Source organism: Zea mays, chromosome 4, assembly GCF_902167145.1.
Source record: "Zea mays cultivar B73 chromosome 4, Zm-B73-REFERENCE-NAM-5.0, whole genome shotgun sequence".
Taxonomy (NCBI): domain Eukaryota; kingdom Viridiplantae; phylum Streptophyta; class Magnoliopsida; order Poales; family Poaceae; genus Zea; species Zea mays.
Window position 1 is genome coordinate 139,046,499 of NC_050099.1, and position 20,243 is coordinate 139,066,741.

Below are 20,243 nucleotides of genomic sequence, written 5' to 3' on the forward strand. Positions count from 1 at the left end.
GCGATCGACTCAAACTCTTCACCTTCGGGTTTCTAGAGAGTCGCTCCGCTATAATTCACCGGACTGTCCGGTGGGCCAGCAGAGCAACGGCTCCAGCGCAACGGTCCACTCCAACGGACACCTGCAAAAGCGCTACAGTGCGCGGACAGTTCGCGCAGAGTCAGAGCAGCGCCAAAGCACCGCTAAACCACCACTACAGTCGCGGACAGGGTTTAGGGTTTAGCGTCAGAGCATCGCTACAGTGCGCGGACAGTTCGCGCAGAGTCAGAGCAGCGCCAGAGCACCGCTAAACCACCACTACAGTGCGCGGACAGTTCGCGCAGAGTCAGAGCAGCGCCAGAGCACCGCTAAACCACCACTACAGTGCGCGGACATGGTTTAGGGTTTAGCGTCATAGCACCACTACAGTGCGCGGACTGTCCGGTGCGCCCATCGACAGACAGCCTCCCCAACGGTTGGTTTGGTGGTTGGGGCTATAAATACCCCCCAACCACCACCACTTCAAGCATCCAAGTTTCCAGCATATTGCATTCAATACAAGAGCTCTAGACTTTACTCCAAGACACAAACAAGAGATCAAATTCTCTCCAAAGTCCAAAACCACTCCAAACGCTTAGTGACTTGTGAGAGAGATTTTCGTGTTCATTTGAGTTCTTGTCGCTTGGATCGCTTTCTTCTTCCTCTTTCTTGTTCTCAAGACACTTGTAACCAAAGCAAGAGACAACAAGTTGTGGTGGTCCTTGTAAGGGGTCCAAGTAACCCGTTTGATAAGGAGAAAGCTCACTCGGTCTAGGTGACCGTTTGAGAGAGGGAAAGGGTTGAAAGAGACCCGGTCTTTGTGACCACCTCAACGGGGACTAGGTTTGCAAGAACCGAACCTCGGTAAAACAAATCACCGTGTCACTCTCTTCATTTTCTTATGATTTGTTTTCACCCTCTCTTTTGGACTTGGTTTTATTTCTAACGCTAATCTCGGCTTGTAGTTGTGTTTAAAGTTGTAAATTTCAGTTTCCGTCTATTCACCGCCCCCTCTAGGCGACTTTTAGGGCGCACCGGACAGTCCGGTGCGCCATTGGACACTATCCGGTGCGCCAGTCACGTCACCCAACCGTTAGGGTTCTGACGCAGTCGACCATTGGAGCGCTGATTTCTGGTTGCACCGGACAGGCACTGTTCATTGTCTGGTGCGCCTCTTACCTCTGCTCTGACTTCTGCCGCGAACTGTAGCGTTGTCAGGGCACTGTGCAGTCGACCGTTGCGCTGGAGAGCCGTTGCTCCGCTGGTGCACTGGACAGTCCGGTGGCACACCAGACAGTCCGGTGAATTATAGCGGAGCGGCGTCTGTGAAACCCGAAGCTGAAGAGTTTGGAGTTGTACGGCCTGGTGCACTAGATCATGGCACACTTCGGTTTCTTTTGCTCCTTTCTTTTTGAACCATAACTTGATCTTTTATTGGTTTGTGTTGAACCTTTATGTACCTGTAGAATATAATCTAGAGCAAACTAGTTAGTCCAATTATTTGTGTTAGGCATTCAACCACCAAAATTATTTATAGGAAAAGGTTAAACTATATTTCCCTTTCAGAAAGTAATTGTTCACCGGAGTTGGAACCGTCCCGAACTTCGGCGAGCAATTTCGGCAGTTTCAGATCTAGATTGGGGGTGGGGTTTCGAATTCGGAAAGGGATCGATGAGAGGATTCCAACCATATATATATTGCTAGGGTTTAAAGATATTTATTTTTCGTAATTATCTTATTTTTAAAATTAAATGTAATTTCAAAAAATGTCTGAAGTCATTTTTAATATCCGAAAAATATCTTGAAGGTTCCAAAAATTATAGGAAAAATTCTTAGACATGATTTGGCACCCAATAAACTCAAAAAACATATTTAGAACTTTTGAAAAATGTTTTTAAGTACCTCAAATAAATAGGTTTTAAATTTTGAAAAATAGAAAAATATTTAGAAAAATATGAAATTTTATGGGAGACTTCTACAAGATATATTAACATGTTTCAAACACTTATTTCACTTAGAAACACTGTGCAACAGCAAGAATGCAACAATAATGGCATTTTTAGGGCTCTCGCCAATATAGAACCAAAATAATTCTCTAATGTTTTGATAAAGGGAAAAGAAAAGTGAAGACACCTGAATTTTGAGTAAAGAGCACAGAAATTTTTATACCCAAAAATAAGGGTGTTACAGAACACAAAGCAAAGGGAAGGAACCAGAAATGAGTGTCAATGAATCCTCTATCATGGAGAGGAGCATGTTGAACAAAATCTATAGGACGAGCCAATATTGTTTGCTAGATCAGTCCAACCCTGATACGAACAATGACATAAAAAGGACCATAAACTTACCATGAAAAAACCGACCAAACAATTACAGTTAGATGATAAAGAAAATATAAAAGAGGTGAAAAAATACGAGGAATAATATTATACCATTTTTATGAGATATGTAGTTTTTATTTTTAAAAGTTTTTACAATTTATTTATTTTCTTTGAATTGTGTATTTTTTTACTTCTCCAAAAGTGTCTCCAAGAGTCTTTCTAAATTTCATTCTCTAAATTATCATTTGGAGAGTCGTTTGCATAAAAACTACTTTGTATATCTTTCTAATCTCTAACAACTTGTCTATATATTGTTTTCACTCTAGAGTCATTCGTATTTTCTATTTTTTGCTAGCGATAAACCCAGAATAGAAGATAACTGTATTTGGATAACTATTTAAATAAGCTGGTGGAAGACATTTTTTCTACAAAAAAAATTCTATTCATATTAATTAGGAAGGATATAGAAAGTCTCCTGAAATTGCTCTAAGAGCATCTCCAACAATGCCTCAAACTGATGTCTCAAATTGAAATATAGGGCTATATAAAGAAAAAAAATTACTCCAATAATGCCTTATTTTATAAAATTTGATTAAAAAATATAGGGCACCATCTCAAGTACATCAAATATACTAAACCGTAGTGGTCTGCCCTATAATTTAGATTTAAGACTTTACTGTTAGATCATAATATTTTGTTGGTGCCTTATTTTCTATAAAAATATACTTATTTTTAAACTATAAAACATTTTTATAGGTCATGTTGATGAAGATGATCTAATACGATTTATGGAAAAAGGTCTATTTCCATATCCTCTTCCGTGTTTATTTCTCGTTCTCATGAACCACGACCCAAACAGCTGATATAATTTCCACCGATATCCCACAATCCAAGCCGATTTTTTTATTTTAGCCCTTTTCAGAAAAAAATTTACGTTTGACCCGATTTAATGTCGTTGTTTTGACCTATTTCTCGGTGTTATGGCTCATAGCGCTCAAACATGTCTCGCGTCATAAGCCATGGCGTCGAGGTACCTAATGCGATGGTATCTCGATACACGCTGTCAGCTCATGTGACCTAGCTCGATGCATAGATTTTGGAACCGACCTAGGCAATGGTCTCCCAGTTGCCTCTGCCGAACATGCATGGGTACATATGTATGTGTCAGCGTGATAGTGTCAGACGTCGGCACGTAGATAAAAAATACGGTATATAAGATGATCGAAAAAGGATGTATAACCATCTAATATCTTTAAAACAAAAGAATAAAAAATTATACCCTACATGCTAATAACGACGGTTTAAGAAGCATAAGTCCTACTCAAAGCACTCATACCTACAAGTGACGTGGATAGTCTCATTATTGTCATTTTAAACCGGCTTCCATATATAAAAAAACTGTCTATATGCTGTAGCGTGGTGCTCCATGATATCAAGCTGTCAGGGAGGTTGTGTGTTGTAGTTGCGTCAGGGAGATGTCAGGCACGGTCGCACAGGAAGCCTTTCAAAAGCACGCACCCTTTCCTGTGAAATCCGTTTCTTCTCCTTATCCAATCAGCCATTGTCTAGTTCGGCGCCACAATCGTGAGGCGTAGAAATAGATCACATCAATTATCAGCGTGCCGTCGAGACATGTTTACCCAACGTCACCAGCCTTGACGTCGAGCAAAACGTCTAAAAAAGAAATTAAGTCGTCCATCAGTCAAACTTAATAGCTAAAGTTAAAAAAAAATTCGGACGACCCAAACGCCACCCAGCGGCCACCGCCACGCCCGCTCCGTTTCCCGATTCCCCAGCGGCCAAAACCCTAGAAACCTCCAGCCAGAGGGAGGAGTTCAAGAGAGAGAGAGTGTGTGAGAGAGAAAGAGAGGGAGAGCCGGAGAGGGGCTATGGAGAAGCTGGATGAGAGCAAGTTCGAGCAGCGGTTAGAGCTCTTGGCGCTCCGCATCCCCCGTGAGCTCGCCTCCGCAGTTACCCGCCTCCTTCGCTCCGGGTAACGTTTCTCCCTTGTTCCAGGTTCCAATCCAATTAATCTGGTAGGAACATGAAAAACGAACGGATAACTTAGTTATAGTATCCGTTGCGTCAACGACTAATTGGGGGCTCATTTCCCTTCCCCATCTGTGATTTTAGTTATCTGCTCGACAAGCCAAGGGTTAAACCTGTAGTTGAGGACCCCGAGGGCGACAAGAACCGGCTCGTCATACTGTCTGAAAGGATTCAGAAGCCCGGTATGTTACTCTTAGGATGGGCTCTGTCAGTTGCAAAAAAATTACACTATTAACTGAGCAAACATTGCAGCGCCACGTCACCAAATCATGTTGGAATAGCCAGCACATTACTCCATTGAACTATAATATAAGGCTATTTGAAATGTTCCTGTGGCTTCAGAAATCTCTGACTCTTGCAACACAATTTTCTGTCCTGATCAGTCTCTTGGTATTTAAAGGATAATGACTTACCCGTGTTAATGTTTTGGTGTGCAGATTTATCTGACATGTCACAGCAGGCGCTTGATTCATTGAAGCAACTATGCAATGTTGAAGTTGTACCTTACACATTGACCCTAGGTTATTCATATTGGAGTGCAGGTCTGTTTAAGATCTTTTCTTTATAATCTGATTTCTGTTATGTTTTAGTATCGTTCGACTTTGTGGTACATATCTTCCATATTCTTTTGTTCTATAAATTTTCTATGAAGTTTTAAGTCTTCTTTACTAAAAAGGGTGCCATAATTCACCCATTGCTGCTTATTAATTGTCATCGACATTTGCCTTTTCCTTTATTGATGAGTTTTGAGCTGACAAAACCAGTTCAACCATTTTTAAATTTTTTAATATTATGGGTTTGATCAATGTTTTTTTTTAAATTTCTGATAGATCACATTTTGAAGCGAATCCTGCCTGCTGGAGTGGAGGTACCCTCTTCGTTTGAGACAATTGTTAAGTATACTAAACTTGATGATACTTTTCTTGATTTTGTTGTTATCTCTTTTTAAATATTTTTTGTATGATGTCTGCAGGTCATGTTGCTCATCTGAACATATCTGATGACTTGCTAGCATATAAAGATGTCATAGCAAAGGTTATCTATGACGTAAGCACACTTCTACGTACTTCTTTTTCTTAGTAACTTGCTCGCTTTATATATTCTTAGACTCTCTGATTCACAAATCACAACACCATGCATGCAGGACGCATATGCCATATATATTTTGTACAAAAAATGTTCCAAAAAGGGGTTCATAACCAAACTTGCAAGCTCTGCAGATTGCCTTGTACAGATTTAGAAATGTTGTCAATTTATCGTACTCTTCATTTCTTCAATGCTGGTTGATGGGAACTTGCATTGACACGAAGTAGTATTAAATGAATTGACACTGTGAGCAGTTAACACTGGAAACATTAGATAATATCATGAACATATGTGAAATTTTGCTGCCTAACTTTGTTGATTTATTGATGATCAGAATATCTGAAAACATCATAAACTATGTTGCTTGCTTAATAATTCACTAATCATTCAATATCATATCTATATGCAGAAAAATTATCCAAGGATTCAGACCGTGGTGAATAAAGTGGGGACAATAACAAATGAATTTAGAGTCCCGAAGTTTGAGATCTTAGCAGGGAAAAATGATATGGTTACTGAAATTAAACAATATGGTGCAACATTCAGACTTGATTATGGTTTGGTCTACTGGAATTCAAGACTCGAGCATGAGCATATCAGATTAGTTTCCCTGTTCAAGAAAGGAGATGTTATATGTGACATGTTTGCTGGTATAGGTCCATTTTCAATCCCGTCTGCTCAGAAAGGTTGTGTTGTATATGCAAATGACTTGAATCCAGATAGTGTTCATTATCTAAGAACTAATGCAAAGATTAACAAGGTGGAGGACTATATATTCGCCTACAACATGGATGCTAGAGTGTTCATGCAAAAATTGATGACTGTGCCTGGCCTGGAAACTAGATCAGACTCTCAAGTTGCCACTGATGAATCCTATTCTAAAGAAGGGGTTCCACCTAATGAAATTTCTTCTTCAAATGGAAACCATAATGGTGCCTTCTTTTCTTATGAGATTCCTATTCACCCCTGGATATTGAGTGTTTGTGGTCCTCACACACTAACTGTCTAACTCTACTAGTTTTTCTTCAACTCTTTCTAGATGTTCGAGAGGACATTAAAAATGGTGCTAATGAATCCTCTGCGGCAAGCACTACTACTAAAAAGCGACAACAAACTTCAGAAGAAGGTAACTATGCTGTGTATTCTGCAGTGTCTTTAGTAAGTAGTAAACTTGCAAGAAGTCAATTTACCCGGGTTTGGCTAGTATGTGAGATTTCGTTGGCACAAGTGACAAGCCAATGATGCACTCAAAAATGACATATTCCCACTTCCGTCATCTGTACTAGAATAGTAGTTGTCTACTAGGACATGGAGGTGACTGCATGCAACACAATATCACCAAACACAGCTCGCCTATGCACGACAACCAAACACCAAGACATTGTATACATTTATGCTGTCTTAGGCTGTGCAGTGCATAAGGTCTAATGCAAGCTAAGCCTAATGCAACCAACGAATCACTCCCTTATTTTCACGAAACTTCTTTGAGTGTGCCAGATTCCTAATTAAACTAAAATTTTCTACCTGTCTCCAATAGGTGATGAACCTGATTGCCAAGATGCAGATGCTAATAAAACAAAAAGACAAAACAAAAAGAGAGTGAGAGGATTAGGGCCACTGCCATCCAAGCCATGGGAACACTTTGATCATGTACTGATGAATCTACCTGCTTCCGCTTTGCAGTTCCTCGGTAATTTTTTATCCTCATGCTTTTGTGTTATAATTTAATTATAGCATCACATTGTAGCCATTGGCTTTTTTTATAGCATGATATGGAAACTCTATTGGTTATGAATACTCATTTATAACATTTCTGGACATCTGACCTGGCCCCTCTTTTCTGCTTATTGCTGACGGGCTTTAATTGAATTTCCTGTGTTCTCCATGTGTCATTTGAACACCTCCTATGCTTTTGAATCCAAAACTTAAAGCTGAGACTTTTTAAAACGGTGTTAAATGACTGGTCTAAAATTTAGTTAGTTCACTCGAGCCAAACTCTTATTCTTGGACAACTGCATTATGTATTCCTTGCTTGCATCAGCATCCATCATGCGCTTTGCCCATTGGCAACTAGAAGCTTTGGTTGGTATTCTGGTGGCAGGATTTTCTTTTGTACATTAAGTAACTTAGAAGTTCTGCCTACAGTTAGCAAATATGTAGTCATTGTTTGGAAAATATTCTGTGCATTCAGTTGTCATTATATATTAGCTACAGTTATTCTGAGTTTTGGTTCATGATATGGACCTTTTACAGATTGTTTTGATGGTCTCATCCAAAAGAAATACTGGACGGGATCACTACCTTGGATACACTGTTATTGTTTCATCCGTTCTTGTGAATCTGAAGAATCAATTCTCTCTGTAAGTTCAATCACTGATACTTATTAGACCATGTCCAGCACAGCAGTTCACCCATATGGTCACCCAAAACACTATTTTGCACTGTTTCAAGCTGTAGACTGAACTGTTCGCAGAGTGGAATTTAAATATGGGTATGAGGATGGGTAAGCTGCTGGAGATAGCCTTACTAGCTGTGATGTAATCGATCTCATCATGACTGTCATTATATGCCACCTGTATGTACTGTCAACTGTGAGATAGTGCTGCTTTGATTTTTGACTTAAACATTTTCCCTTTATGCAGGAAGCTCAGAATAAATTAAGTGCTACAATAGCAGAACCAATATTCCATAGGGTTCGTGATGTTGCACCAAACAAGGTATGTAATGTTTTATTCAGTATACTTGCCAACGAGACCAGGCACACACTTTTATGTTTTGTATTGAACTTAAGATTTGACCTTGCCTCAAAAGTTTAGCCTTGGACTATAAATGTAAAGCCCAAAATCAATACTAAAAATCCTCTTATTGAATGGCATTCACGAACTGTGGCATTTGTTTCCATGGTGAAGGGACTAAGGGAGTAAAAAATATTTTAGAATATGATCTTTCTCTGAAGCTTGAAACTGGCATAATAGTTTTCAAAGTTCTTTTATGCCGTGGATCCCAATAGTGCCACTGATAACAGTAACCATGCAGCAATGACTGATACTGATAGATACTAAACTCTTCACCTAAAATGTTAAAATCAGCTAACTTTGCTGGTTTCAATGAAATCTGGGGTAGTTGGCAAACATTGGGGATTCTTATTTTTTGTAGGCCTAGCCTAATGAAAAATACCTTCTCATCTGAGAACAATAGAGAAATACATGGATATGGCCAACAGACTAATGCAAGTTCAGTTGTTTTTAGTTTCAGTAGGATGACATTGATTTTTTAGAGAATTTACTTTTATGTTTGACATTTGTTGCAGGCTATGTTTTGTTTAAGCTTCAAGCTACCCATGGAGTGTCTTAAGGGGGACAGTGAAAATCACATCGAATCAGTTGCCAAGTAGACCATGCCATGCTGATATTGTGCTCCTGAAGTTTTTACTCATCCACCTGCAGTTTTTTTTGGAGCTTTACCAAATAAATAGCAAATGTGCTGATGATTCTGGGGTTAGTAGTTGTAGTTATATGATTATATCTGATCTGGATCACCATCCGCAAGGAGGGTTAACAAGCTATTTCTGATGCTAAATGTGAGTGATCAGGTGTCATATAACCATTGAAGATGTTGGTGGATGAATCAAGACGCTGGTAACATCTGATTCAAAGCGTGGTGCCATCGGTTTAGTTTACAGGAAGTTCACTGTCATGTTTTTTTTTTTGGGTTTAGTTTACAGGAAGTTCCCTGTCATCTAATGTATTGACTTTTTACATGGTTTTGTTATTGATTTGAAGAAAATTTGGTCAGAACTCAGGACCGTTTGTAGTACTTGTCACTCGAGCTCTCTGTACCCAAGTGAAAGTGTCAGGTGTTCGAGGAAATGTTATGTTAAAAACATCGAAGTGTCTCTTAGACTGCTACTAGTCGGTTGCCCGTGCGTTGCGACGGTTTACAACAATACCCACGTAAACTATCCATAAATTTTTTTAAGATTTTATATTGATTGTCTCCGCTCTCTGTATAATATATTTTTTTATTTGGCTAACTGATGTTATTGTTTACTCCATGCAAATATGTCTTGGTACAACACGGCCAATGAAGTGAGCGATTAGAAGAGAGTTCATAACGATTGACTGAATGAACAGAGATTATAAAATGACATAATTTCATCATACATAGACCAAATAAGAGAAAATTTGTGAGATCAAATTTATAAAATAAGTCCCATCAAGTCAAACTTATAAAAAAGATAGATTAAAATATAGAGTGATTGCTAAAGTCAGTCATCAATAAAAACTGGATGCGCTCCATATAAATTACGATACTTCGTAGCAATTACTAACGTTTGAAACCAACAAATAACCATTCATTTTGCTGTTAGTGTGACAAATCATTGCTGCTCCATCTAATTCAACAACCTCAAACACCATGTAGTCCATTGCGCCAATGTGGTCTCAGAAACAACCTAATGCTTGCAAGAGCAAAGAACGTCGTGTCGTGCTTGGGCTGTAGCCTCGGCCCATAGTGCTGGCCCGGCCCGACACGATTATTTTTTTATTTTACAAAAAAACGTATATACCTATATACAATTTATATTCAATATTAAAAATATTTTAGCGTGATGTTCTACTGGTTAGACAGTTTCACCCAGTGTCTCCCGCCCTTCTTCCATCAGGTCATGGGTTCGAACTCACCTCCTAGCAGGCCGGCATGACGTGTTTGTGCCATAGTTGTGGCCCGCGTGCATCTAGCCCTAGCGTGATGTTCTACTGGTTAGACAGTTTCACCCAGTGTCTCCCGCCCTTCTTCCATCAGGGCATGGGTTCGAACTCACCTCCTGCACCGTTTTTTAACATTTTACGCTGATTTAATTAAATAGATCGACGGGCTAACGGGCTGGCCTGACACAGTTAGCAGGCCGGCATGACGTGTTTGTGCCATAGTTGTGGCCCGCGTGCATCTAGCCCGTGTCGGGCGTTGTCACGCTGATTTAATTAAATGGATCGACGGGCTAACGGGCTAGCCCGACACAGTTAGTAGGCCGCCATGACGTGCCTGTGCTATAGCTATGAGGGGTTATTTGTAAAAAAAATGACGCATGACGACCGTTGAAACTGGTGCTTTAAGTATAGTATAGACTAGCGTAGCAACAAAGACACAAAGTGTGCTTAGAGTTATCATGTTCACAGCTGTGCAATACTACAGTCAAAGATGCACGACACGACACTGGTTGTACACACAGCAGGAGAAGAAACAAAACTCCTGCCCTTTCTTTTATTTTAGCCGAGATCAGGGACGATGAGGTGGTCCTCGTCGTCGGTGACCTCGGTCCGGGCCTTCTTGCTCTGGCGCACCCCGGCGCCGGCAGTGGCAGTGGCTTTGGCTGGCCTGTAGTACGCCGCGTCGTTCGCGGCCTGGGTTCCGGAAAGCTCCGGTACCTCAGCCAATCTCCTGCCGGCTTTCGGCGTCTGCTCGTGGAAGAGGTCGATGTCGGTGAACCACTCCAGCTCCTTGAACCCGAGCGGGGACTCCTTGTGCAGCTGCAAAACACACACACACACAAGACCATGCATGAGACGGTGGGTGCACGCAGGCAGGTTGTTGGTCATGGACCGGAGCTTGCGCTATCGTCTTGCCTTGTCGCTGGACTCGCAGTCGGAGAACTGCAGGAGCTCGTCGACGGCCCAGCCCTGTGGCAGGAACTGCGGCGGCGAGGGCACCTGCTGCGCCGCGGAGGAGACGGCGGCCTTGGGCGGGGCGTGGTGGTCGGAGTCGTCGTGGGCGTCGCAGGCGTCACTGCACGCTGACGAAGCGGAGGCGAAGCCGACGCGGATGTCGGTGGCGAGGTAGCGCTGGTGGTTCCCGGAGAGCGTGCCCGGGACGTGGATGGGCTCGTCGCAGTCCCGGCAGAAGAGCGCCCGGTCCTCCACGCAGAAGATGAACGCCGCTTTCTCCTGCGAGCGCGCGCGGGGCGGGGTGGTGGCCTCGTTGTTAGCTCGTGCCTGCCTGCCTTGTGCCGCGTGTGGCGCATGCGCAATGCGCTGGTGATGTACGTACCTGGCAGACGTCGCAGCGCGGGAGGCTGGCGGAGAGAGCCTCGAGCGGGAGGCGCTGGTGCTTGCTGGCGAGCTTGTTGGCGGCGTGGATCTCGACGTCGCAGCGCGCGCACAGCGCGGCCTCGTCGGCGCAGCACACCACGGTGGCAGCCGCGCCCTCGCACGCGTCGCACTGGATCTTCATGGCCGCTCCACCTCTCTGTCTGCGGTCTATACTCCCAGGCCCAGCTCGCTATCCTGTCCTGTCGTCTCGCAAGTCGCAACAACGAGGGAGGCAAGGACGAACAAGATAAGGCCACCGACTGCGATGGAGGAGGACGAGCTTGCGCGCGCGAGCACGCAACTGGAGCAATCAGTGAGCTGCCGCTGCCGGGCGAGCTTGTGGTGGAGGACTCGCCGGGGAGACTTGTGGCCAGGGGCTCCCGGCTCGTCTCCCCGTGTACTAGCTACACGCCGGAACCACGCTTGGACGCGCCGATTTTGATCTGATGTGATGTGCTCACTCGGCGGAACGGGATGATGGCCTGGCCGTAAGAGCTTTAGTTGGCTGATCTGATTTTTGTGAATGTATACATCCATATCCACGTGTCTTAATATATGCACACTTTTAGGCTGTTGTACGTTTTTTTTAAAACAACAACTGGTTAGCTTAATCAAGATGTGTCTTAATCAATATCCCCCTTAATTTTATGTCATACACATTAATTAGATGTCATGGACCAACACGGAAAGTTACAGAAGTATTCCTATTCCATACCAGCACATTAATTGTTACTGTACTGCTCTCTCAAAATTGAGATTTTTGGATTCCTGATAAACATGAATATTTGTATTGAATGGCCCCTGCCAACATCGGCTAGCAAAAATATATTATATATAAACTATATTTTATCCGTTTTTTTTATTTGTTATATTTTAGTTCAAAAATAAGCTAGAGATCTATAAATATTGCAGAACAAAGGTAGTACTAATCCTCTTATTACCTTAATGGTTAAGAAATGCTAAGTCCGCTAGCTGGCAGCCCAAAATAAGAAAAGATGGTCATTGGCCGTGGCCCAGCTCGCTCCGTTTGGATGTCGATATTGGAGATGATGGAATTAAATTAGGTTAAATACCAAATCCGATATGATATTGAAATGAAATGTAATTATAATTTTATGTTTGAATGTCACTGAATTAAAGTTTGGAATTGTGCAGTCTAATTCCACGCAATACCGATGGACGAGACTTTGTATTGGGAGAGAGTAGGTTTCTATTTATAGTCTAATTTGAGAGAATTGGGACTCTGATTTTAAATCTTAATTCCACGTGGAACCAAACAATAAAATTTAGAAAAATGGATTCTACACCTAAACGGAGTATAACTGGTTGGCCGCCAAGCACCAACGCCATCTTAGTTCTCTCACACACACAGCGCCGCGCCGCATCTTATGCTCTGATCGCTGGAGGTTTGGAGGCGTCACGGAGGCTCGCCACGCCAGTCGATCTAAACTTCGTGAGAGGGGGGTTCCGAGAGCAGCGGTGCTCATTATCCCACAATCTGGTGTTGTTACACCTCGCCGCTGCGCTGTCGCCCACAACAACATATCATTAGACCTTGCAGGAGTCGTGTCACGGTCTGGCACGTCGACACAGCTGCTGCTCTCTACCAGCACTGCCAGAACTGTATGAAACTATTCATAGTTTAGTGCAGACAGTTGGTTATTTTTTTTCCAGCGTTATACTGAGTTTGTATAACCATACCGAAGAAACAGAAAAGTTAGGCTACTTCATATTTTTATGGTTATTGTGCTAGCAATGTCGCTACTGAAAGGACAACAGTTTCATGGGCATGATAGTACAAGAAATTTCCTAGAAAACACAACCTTACATGGTTACAATTGCATGACAAATGTAACTTAAGTCTTACTGTCCTAACTTCAAAAACGTACACTACAAGAGCTACAGTCATTTTCAGCGGCCAGAAGCCGCCAAAAATAAGGCATTTGTCGCCGAAAATAAGCTATTTTCGGTGGCTTTAGGCTTATTTTCGGCGGTTCCTGACCGCCAGAAAAAAATAGCCAAAAATAAGGCCATATTTTCGGCGGCCACAGTGTAGCCGCCGAAAATAGCTTATTTTCGGAGGCCCCCAGTCAGCCGCCGAAAATAACGGCTAGTTTCCGGCGGCCAGGTAGGCAGCCGCCGAAAATACTGTGTACCGAAAATAAAATTTCTTATTTTCGGTGGCCAGGGAAGCCGCCGAAAATTAACAATTTCAGGGCAAAAAAATTTGAAAAAAATGCAAAAAAAATAACAGAAAATTCATATAAAATTCATACAATAACAGAAAATTCATACTTGAGTCCATACAAACATAAAGTCCACAAATAGTCCATACAAACATAAGTCCATAAATAGTCCATACAAACATAAAGTCCACAAATAGTCCATTACAACGCAAAATGCGGCACAAAGCTAACTCCATCACATATCGGGGTCGTTGGAGTTGTGTCCACTACCTCCAGAAGCGAAAAACTCGTTGACGAAGTCGTGTAACGGGTTTGGATTCTAAAAAAAGAAGACATTAATAACGGCATTGGTTACATGTATGACCACTATTCAAACAAATTGTTTCTCAAACTAACCTCTCCTGGAGTAGCTCCCTCCCCTGCTTAAGCTCCTCCTGGTGCTGGTATGACCGGTGGTGGCGTGTTGTGGCCCATGACCCCGGATCCCTACAAAATCAAGTTTAGTAAATATTTGAAATTAGGTTGATACAAACGACAAGTCTTAACTAAATTGAAGCACCTGAGGTGGAGGTGGAGGTGGCGGAGCATGTAATCCCCACTGAGGCATCGGCGGCTGAAACTGAGGGAAAACAAATGGTTGTTGTTGTGCCTGCTGTGGAAACCAAGACTGTTGCAAATATAATATGTTAGTTATAGAACCAATATCGAGCGTATTGAGAAGAAATAAGACACTCACGTTCATTGCTTGTTGGGCCTGTGCGTTGTAAACAACCATGTACTCTGATTGCTGTTGGAGGAATGCCATTTGTTGTTGCCGCAGCTCTTCACGAAACTTTTCTTGCTGCTCCCTCATAGCCTCCTCCATGCTAGATACAGAGCGGCGACTACAGCTGCTACTACCACAACCCGCCTGTGACGAAGAGCCGCCACGAGAACGTAACTCCGTCAAATCGATAACACCGGTAAACATAGAATATCTTGAAAAACAAGAAAATTAGCTATTCGGTCATAGTTCCAATATTATTGAAAAAAATCACAAGTTCATACCGTCCATGCGCCTTGCCTCCAAGTGAATGCACAACTTCAGCGTCGATGGTAGGCGCTCCTCGCCAATCGTAGTCTTCTCCATACTTCTTAACCATCTCCTGCCCGTATGTCTCCTGCAATACAATGTGAAGGTTCAGCACATATGTAATTTATAGCTATATGGCAAGAAAACATTAATCATAACAACAACTAACCATACGCTCAACGACCGCTTGACTACACAGCTCATCGGAGATTTCACTGTTTTTTGCTCTATGCCCTCTCCTATAAACATCGATTGGGCTCGGGACAACTCCAGTTTGAGCCTCCTGCAAATATATGAGTTTAATCTGGTTTCATTTCTGAGTAAAATAGAATACTACATACTCACCATTCGCTTAGCCAACCGAATGTGTCCATCAGCTCCATAGGTATGGTTGACTACGACCTCATCATCGTCCTCGTCCTGCTGATGGCGCTGCCTATGTTGATTCCTGTTAGACTTCTCAATCCACTCGGGCGAAGCCCATATCTCACACAAAGCCTTGTAAGCCTGCGGCCGGTGTTCCATCCATGGAAGAGTTACCTGCATATAAAGTGTTAGCTCAAAATTACATTCACATCTGAATGAGCTGCTAAATTAGATTTTTACCTCCATGTACTGGTCTACAGTCAAGTAGACATCCGAATATTGTCGAAAGTTGTTGATAGAATGACCTCGGCGCTTCATGTACACGTTCACAACCTGTAGACGAGCATTGGAAAATGCATCCCTGCACACCTTCGCATTTTTCTCTAATACTCGGTCTGCATGCTCTTGAGCCTCAGGTTCCACACGATAGCGTCTTTGTCCAACATCGAAAATAAAATTAGTTTGAAAACAACTAATAAATGTTAGTTTGAAACAACTAATAAATGTTAGTTTGAAACATTACCCAAAAGTCGTGCTTAACAGCGCCTTGAGCTGTTCCATATGTAGCATGTGGAGCTAGTGCGAAGTGCGACCAGCTAGTGCAAGGAACCACCACACCTTTCGGGTCGGTGACAATTCCTGGATTATGTAGACAACAGAGGTTACCTAAGAATTGATTAACCTGTCTATGGTGACCTCGACCGTCAAATGACGTGTCTTCCCATTGGTTGCATGACAAAAAAACAAGGAAGTCATGTCATATATATAGTGTACAATAAACAAATAAGTAAGAACAAAGTGGCCAAACGTGAGTACCTATCACCAACCGGGATGATCAGTACTCGAGCTTCAGATTGTGCGTGCGCTGACGGAGGTAGCACAAAGTGGCCCTTCCGAGTGCCCCTTCGTCGAACGACAGGAGCCTCGGTGGTATCGTCATCCGCCTCAGCATCTATGCCCACCTCCTCCTCCTCCTCCTCCTCATGGGCTTGCACCTCCTCCTCCTCCTCATGGGCCTGCTCGTCCTCCTTCTCATGGTGTTGCACCTCCTCCTCGTCATCCTCCTCTTCCTATGGACATGAAATAGAGACATGTAAACATTTACATAAGATCAATTACATAAGTGACTGACAAATAAGATCAATTACATAAACATTTACATCGGTACTCCGTTGTAGAGCGATAGGTGTATCACGTAGTTCTGGCCGGGCGTGTCTCAGCAACGCCTCCTGTCTGCTCTAGCTAGAAGAACTCCCTTGGAAAAGGGAACGTGCAACAGGGAGTATCCTGCTAGCCGCATTAAGAAACCCCCTAGCAGTGCGCTTTGTTTTCCTACCACTCATCCTGTTCAATAGAAAAACATTAAATGTATTAGCTCCATAAAATTAAGTGAATTAATAAAAAATCAAATAATACATCACATAATATGAAATTATGCATTACACATCAAAATTCATTAGAATCACGATCAAGGAGTCTTCTTCGATCCAAAGCTCGCAATGTGGCTTTTTGTTCCTTGGATTTCGTTTTCGTTTCGGTGCAACACACTCATCAGCAGTGACATCGTTACGATCTCCAACTAGTGAGTTCAGTGCAACACCCTCATCGATAGTAAAAGTGGTTGGCAATTCTTCTTCTTGATAAACATCATCGGCCTGTTCGTCTTTGAATTGATAACCAACAGTGCAAGGAGTATGTAAACGTTCCCTAGGGTTCACCTTATGAACTACCCACCATGCTTTAAACTTTGGATTTGGGTACGACATATAGTAGACCTGCTCGCACTGGTGTGCAAGGATAAAATTATCATGGCCTCGAAGTCATTCCTTGTGCTTTACTTCAGTTATGCCATATTGACTTTGTCTAATCCCATTAGTGCTGTCAAACCAATCACATAGAAAGAATACTAATTTCAAAGTTTTGTTCCCTGCAAAATTAAACTCTAGGATGTTTTGAATGATGCCATAATAATTAGTTTCTCTGCCGAGTGCATCGAGTGCCCTAGTCAGAACGCCAGTGTTACGTGTGGCTGCACGAGGACGAGACTTTTCAAATTGGTCTGAATGAAAACGGAAGCCATTCACATCGTATCTACCAAAGGTTCTGCAAGTCACCGTCCCATAAGATAGCTGTCTCAAGTCCTCGTGTATGTTAGGAGTCTTTGTGCACTGCAAATAACATACAGTTAAATTGACTACCTCGCGTAAAAGGCTAAATGACATGAAAGTAAGGAATATAAAGAGTTTACATGCTCGCGAAACCAGTCAACAAAATTAGGTCTTCCTTGCCTCCCATGTCGTCGCATCGTATCTAGTTGTTTGCTTGTAGGCTGATGGGAATAAGTCCAATTTTCCTTGTCGAACTTACTGTACGACAAATAAGTAATTAAATATGGCTCCTTTGGTAAAGAAATTCAGGGGTCAAATAAAGACTTACATGAAATATGGCTCCATCTCTTCCATATTAGAGTACATGTATAACAATGCGGACATTCTTTCATCCATGCTAAGGTGGTAGAATGTGCCCTTACTAGTACTTGTGCCTCTCCATTGGAAAATGTTGAGATCACTGACTGGAGGTTCCTCATCGACATTGTATTGCATGGTAGCAGCATAGACATTATGTTCCTCTGCGAAATACACACTCGTGAAGTACGAAACCTCCTTTAGCAAAAAAGCTTCAGCGATGCATCCTTCTACTCTAGCCTTATTTCGAACCATGCCTCGCAGATTTTTAAGTGCACGTTCAATGTGATACATCCACCTATATTGTACAGGTCCACCAACCTTTGCCTCATATGGAATGTGAATAAGTAGATGCTCCATCGGATTGAAGAATCCAGGTGGGAATATTTTTTCTAGCTTGCATAACAACACTGGTATTTCTTTCTCCAACTTCTCCATCATATTTTTACTTATTTCTTTGGCACAGATCTGCCTGTAGAAATAACTTAGCTCAGCTATTGCTTGCCAGATGACATCGGGCATATAACCACAAAACATGACGGGGATAATCCTCTCCATTAATATATGGAAGTCATGGCTCTTTAACCTAGTTAGTTTTCCCGTTTTCAAACTCACAGCTCTTTTCAAGCCCGCAGCATATCCATCGGGAAATTTAATTTTTTTCATCCATCTCATTACCTCGATCTTGTCTTTAGAGGTAAGACAAAACAAGGCATGTGGCGGCTTACCGTTGGCATTGAGCACTTGGGTTGGTCGGTCACAAAGCATTGCTAGATCTTTCGAGCTTTCAGATTGTCCTTTGTTTTTTCAAAATGCATGCAGGTGTGTATGAGGGCTTCAACAACATTACTTTCTTGGTGCATGACATCAATGTTGTGCACAAGAATCAATGACGACATATAAGGGAGCTCCTAGAGACCACATATATGTGTCCAGTTGTGGTCCACTTCGAATCCTTCGTACTTGTCCCCCTTTTCATTTAAGACAAGGTTGTTCAGCTGAGCATATATTTCTGCTGCGTTAAGACGTTTAGGCGGTCCTTTGGTGACCACAGTGTTCTTTATAAAGTTTTTCTTATCGCTCCTAAAGGGGTGTTTCCTGGGCAACTAGCGTTGATGACAATCGAAGTAAGTGATCTTTCCACCATGAGCAAGACGGAAGCAATCTGTATCTGAACCGCAATATGGACATGTCAATCTACCATGTGTACTCCAACCGGTAAAAATAGCATACGCCATGAAGTCATGCACCGACCACAAACACGCAACTCGAAGTTTGAATATCTGTTTTGTAAAAACATTGTATGCTTCAACACCTTTCCAAAGCTCCTTCAACTCTTCAATCAAGGGTTTTAACATGACATTGAGGTTCTTTCTAGGATAGTCTGGGCCAGGAATGATTAAGCAAAGAAATATAAATTCATATTTCATACAAAGAGAAGGTGGAAGGTTGTATGGAATAACAAAGACGGGCCAACATGAGTATGATGATGCCATTTGACCAAAAGGTGTGAAGCCATCGGTCGCGAGGCCGATTCGAACATTCCTTGGATCAGCTGCAAAGTCGGGATCAAACATGTCGAGAGCCTTCCATGCATCCCCATCTGAAGGGTGCACGATTAGGTCATCGTTATCACGGACACCTTCTTTGTGCCATCGCATGTGCATAGCGGTTTTTTAGATAGAAACATCCGTTTCACTCGAGGAGTTAGTGGCAAGTAGCGGAGCTGCTTATGTGCAACATCTGTCATCACCTTCTCACCCTCATCATTAACAACTTCCACAAATCTAGATTGTCCACATTTCAGACATTTTTTCTCTTCCACATGCTCCTTCATGAAAAGCATACAATTATTTTTACACACATCAATCTTCTCATAATCCATACCGAGACCTTTGATAATTGTCTTTGAATGGTACATGTCTTTAGGCAACTTATTGGGCTTTGAGAGCACATCTCCTAATAACTTTAAAATCTCATTGTAATAATTGTTCGAGAAAAAGTACTTGGACTTAATGGCCATGAGCCGAGTCACAAAAGCGAGTATACTCACATCTGTGTGTTCATGCAACGGCTCTTCAGAGTCTTTTAGTAGTTTGAAAAATCTGGAAACCTCTGGTGTGGCAGGATCCTCGGAGCTTAGGTTTAATTCTGGACGTAGCGAATCTAGCATCTCATGCACCGCATCATCGCCAGCCCAATCATTGTTCTCCTCCTCTTGTACATTCCGGTTGGGTACTACCTCACCATGATGTTCCCACACCTCATATCCGGGCATAAATTCAAACTGACAAAGATCTAGACTAACTCTTTCCTTATTAAGAAATATACTGTTTTCGTGCCGCCTACAAGGGCATCTAACAGTGCCGGTTAATGATAAGGAGAATACGTGGTCCACAAAATCTTTGGTCTTGGCTACCCAATCATCAGAATGACGTCCATTCCTACTCCAACCATTGTACATCCATACATGATCGGCAGCCATTCCTGAGAGTGTTAAACGGAACCATATCGTGGAAAAATTATTCAACTTCGTCAAGAGTATCGGTCCTACATGTATAGACAGGGATAGGTTCTAAACCCACATGAACCTA

The 20,243-nt window shown here is 42.3% G+C and overlaps 2 protein-coding genes across 4 annotated transcripts; one reads left to right on the forward strand and one right to left on the reverse strand.

Moving 5' to 3' along the window:
* Positions 1–4,016: 4,016 nt before the first annotated feature.
* On the forward strand, positions 4,017–9,359 carry LOC100274674 (tRNA (guanine(37)-N1)-methyltransferase 1). 3 transcript variants are annotated; one of them, XR_564934.4, is made up of 12 exons: positions 4,054–4,332; positions 4,473–4,570; positions 4,826–4,930; positions 5,219–5,281; positions 5,362–5,435; positions 5,884–6,406; positions 6,514–6,600; positions 7,012–7,164; positions 7,728–7,834; positions 8,117–8,191; positions 8,785–8,971; positions 9,067–9,359. XR_564934.4 is itself a non-coding variant. In NM_001148994.2 (11 exons), exons 1-11 carry the CDS (start codon positions 4,229–4,231, stop codon positions 8,866–8,868), a joined length of 1,473 nt encoding a protein of 490 aa, NP_001142466.2. In that variant the 5' UTR covers positions 4,017–4,228; the 3' UTR covers positions 8,869–9,267. The 3 variants fall into 3 exon arrangements, 1 of the variants encoding a protein (NP_001142466.2); NM_001148994.2 differs by having other exon boundaries at positions 4,017–4,332; positions 8,785–9,267; XR_564935.3 differs by lacking the exon at positions 4,473–4,570 and having other exon boundaries at positions 4,193–4,332.
* Positions 9,360–10,566: 1,207 nt separating this feature from the next.
* LOC100273793 (uncharacterized) lies at positions 10,567–12,040 on the reverse strand. The gene is made up of 3 exons (NM_001148195.1): positions 11,520–12,040; positions 11,099–11,416; positions 10,567–11,002 (listed from the first exon to the last, which is right to left on the reverse strand). The coding sequence occupies exons 1-3, from the start codon at positions 11,700–11,702 to the stop codon at positions 10,742–10,744; spliced, it is 762 nt and encodes a 253-aa protein (NP_001141667.1). The 5' UTR covers positions 11,703–12,040; the 3' UTR covers positions 10,567–10,741.
* Positions 12,041–20,243: the final 8,203 nt, after the last annotated feature.